The sequence below is a fragment of the Arachis ipaensis genome, chromosome B5, assembly GCF_059453495.1.
Source record: "Arachis ipaensis isolate K30076 ecotype BB chromosome B5, ASM5945349v1, whole genome shotgun sequence".
Lineage (NCBI taxonomy): Eukaryota > Viridiplantae > Streptophyta > Magnoliopsida > Fabales > Fabaceae > Arachis > Arachis ipaensis.
The window spans coordinates 13,120,698-13,123,998 of NC_142440.1; the positions used below are offsets into that span (position 1 = coordinate 13,120,698).

A 3,301-nucleotide genomic window follows, 5' to 3' on the forward strand; every position below is an offset into this window, starting at 1 on the left:
CCAACTGGATTATTTGCAGGAGATCAGCACAAGGCTTAGACCAAATAACATGATTAGAGTTACTCTTGGTACCATATCTAGCCATCCAATCTGCACATCTCTATTTGCTTTTCGGGACACCCATTTAACATGAACAAGCTAAGGACAAGATAAAAGCTCCTGAATCTTGTGAACCAAATCTGTTACTTCAGATGAATACCCATTTGTAAGATCATGCATGATGTGCAGAATGTCAAGGAAATCCGTTTCATATATAATATCCCTCAAACCGCAATACCAAACTAAAATCAACCCCCTCCAAGTAGCAAATAATTCACATCTGATGATAGACCAGGGGGAATGCTTCCAGAGCAGCCTGAGGTCCAACCTCCCTTAGAATCTCTAATAATACACTCGAACTCCACTACATATGAATCCAGATACAAGCTTGCATCATAATTAACTTTAAAACTATTGCTTGCTGGTGGTTCCTAACATAGACAATTTTGGAGAGACCTAAATGCATTGTTTCGATTCCTGTAAATCTGTAAGTCCTTGGCGGTAATTCTGGCCAAGACAACAATCTTGTGGCCTGTTCAAGGGTTATCATCATTGAATATGTCATTGCACCTATATCTCCATACCCACCAATATCCTACACCAAAAGACGCCTCATTGTCAGCCAAGGCCTTCTGAAACCATTCTTCAAGAGCAGTACCAGCCGTCGAGTCCAAGATACTAGGATCCAACATATGCCAAATTGTCTTTAATCGTTCACAGTCTCTAAGACAATGTTCCATGATTTCCTACGCCTTATTACATCTCTTACACATATCTGAAGAACCTAAATGCCGCTTGAATCAAAAGGTCTCAATCGGTAAAGTATCATGTAAGCCAAGCCACATAGTGAATTTAAACTTCTCTGAAATGTTAGTATTCCACAACCAATTACAGTTTCTATTGGCATTCCAATTCAAGGTTTTCTTTAATAACCATCTATAATCGTCCCTTGCACTATACTTTTTTGTTGCTGTAGGCCACCACTCCCACTGTGGCTCCAATTCAGTCGAACTAGGATATCTCAAACCATGAATTAACTGCTTAATCTCATGTAGAATAGGCGTGGTAAGACTATCAACCTCCCAAGATACCCCTTTCCACAAGTTAACCACTATGAAATCTGATTCAGAAATATGCACATAAGGAACAAGGTTGCAAAGCTTACCAAAAGGAGTCCAGTCATCATATCAAACTTATTTGTGGACATCCCTAACATTCCAACGAAGCCCGTCCTTGAGATGCTCATAGTCACTAACAATGTTCTTCCAGGTAGCTGATGAAGAATTTTTACTGTTTTCGCTTATACTAAAATGATTCCTAAGATATTTATGCTGTAGAACCTGCACCCACAACTTCTCGCTATTATTTAGACAACTCCATATCCACTTTTCCAGAAGCGCTATATTAGCACAGAGGTATCCCTAATACCCAATCCTCCTGCCCTTTTAGGAGTTATGGCGACCTCGCACCAGACCAAAGGCAGCCCTTTTCCGGTCGCTTGGCCTTTCCACAAGAACTGTCTCATCAAGGAATCAATTTTTTTACATGCATATTTTGAGAGAAGAGAAATTTTCATGTCATAAACCGGGATAGAGGCCATAACCGATTTGACAAGACAAAGCCTCCATGCCTTATTCAGCAGGCATCTTTTCTAACTGGAGAGCTTCCTCGTAATTTTTTCAATAACCTCTTGAGTCGTCCTCCTAGAAGCTCTGGCATGGCTGATGTTAATTTCCAGGTATTTATCCAAATCATTGCAGAACCGGATGTTAGAGACCCCTGAGAGAACCTCTTTCCTCCTCTCCAACACACTCTTGGAACACTGGGCCTTCGACTTATGAAGATTTACCTTCAGACCTGACGCTCTAGAAAACAAGTCCAGACAATGCATAACCTCTATTACTTGAGCTTTCGATGCCTTACAGAAAAGTAAGAGGTCATCTGCAAACATCAAATGAGAGAGTCGAGGTCCGTTTCTAGAAACCGCTACTAGGTTCCTCGAACCTTGGGAAGCTCTACGAGAGATAAAGAAAGCAAGCATTTCCATACAGAGTACAAATAGATATGGAGACATGGGATCTCCTTGCCTCAACCCTTTCTTTGGATTGAAATTTTGGAGCCTGTTCCCATTCCACAAAATTGCTAGCAAAGAGGAAGTCACACAATTCAATATAAAATTAATGGTAGCCTTTGGAAACCCAAATCAGACCAGAGTAGCTTCCAAAAAATGGCAGTCTACCCTGTCATAAGCTTTTTCTAAGTCAATCTTGAATTCCACGGTCCCTTTTTGAGACTTGGTGTTCTTCATGAAGTGCATAATCTCCTGAGCAATGATAATATTCTTTGTGATTCCTCTCCCTGGAATGAATCCGCCTTGCAAAGGACCAATGATCTCCGATAGGAAAGGTCTGAACCTGTTAACTAAAACCTATATAACAATTTTATAAATTACATTACATAAGCTAATAGGCCGAAACTCTCGTAAGGAAGAGGAAACTTCCACTTTAGGAATTAGAACAACGAGAGTATAAAAAATAGCCCCATTCATTGACTCACCCTCAAAGGCTCGCTTGATTAGCCCACACACATCATTGCTAAGAAAGTCCCAAAACTCTTTGTAGAAAATTGCTTGAAATCCATCTGGCCCTGGGGCTTTAAATGAACTCATGGTCATCACAGCTCTTTTAACCTCTTCAGACGTCACTGGTTCCACTAGCTTTTGACAAGCCTCGGTACTAAGAGACAGGTAGGGAAAAGGCCCCATAGCGTCTAGGTCAATATCCTCCCTTGTAGAAAAGAACTTTTGAAAGAAAGAATTTGTCGCCATTTCTAGAGTCGAAGTCTTTGTGGCCCAAGATCTATACTCCAAAAATAACCCATGAATCTTATTCCTCTTTCACCTGATAGCCATCTGCAGATGAAAAAATTTTGTATTTCTGTCTCCACATCTCACTCACTGTTCTCTAGACTTTTGGTATCACAACAACTCTTCTTGAAAAAGAACAGAATTCAGTTTCTGATGTAAAACTTGCTCTTTGATCCTAAGTTGTTGATCCTCCCGACTCTCCAGAGTAATTTGAACATCATTCAAAAGCCTCTCCAGCTCCCTTTTCTTAATAAAAATGTTGCCAAAAATCTTTTTATTGAAGCTAGTTGCATCTTTCTAAACCTCCAACAAACATTTGACCACATCTAGAGCTCCTTTATTTTAAGCTATATAAACAACATTCCTAAAAAAAGGACGAGCATCCATTCAGCCTGG

At 40.2% G+C, this 3,301-nt stretch overlaps 1 protein-coding gene across 1 annotated transcript; it reads right to left on the minus strand.

The window, feature by feature from the left end:
• Positions 1 to 575: 575 nt before the first annotated feature.
• LOC148563407 (uncharacterized) lies at positions 576 to 2,866 on the minus strand. The gene is made up of 4 exons (XM_088486792.1): positions 2,596 to 2,866; positions 1,696 to 2,181; positions 973 to 1,159; positions 576 to 717 (listed from the first exon to the last, which is right to left on the minus strand). Exons 1-4 carry the CDS (start codon positions 2,864 to 2,866, stop codon positions 576 to 578), a joined length of 1,086 nt encoding a protein of 361 aa, XP_088342918.1.
• Positions 2,867 to 3,301: the final 435 nt, after the last annotated feature.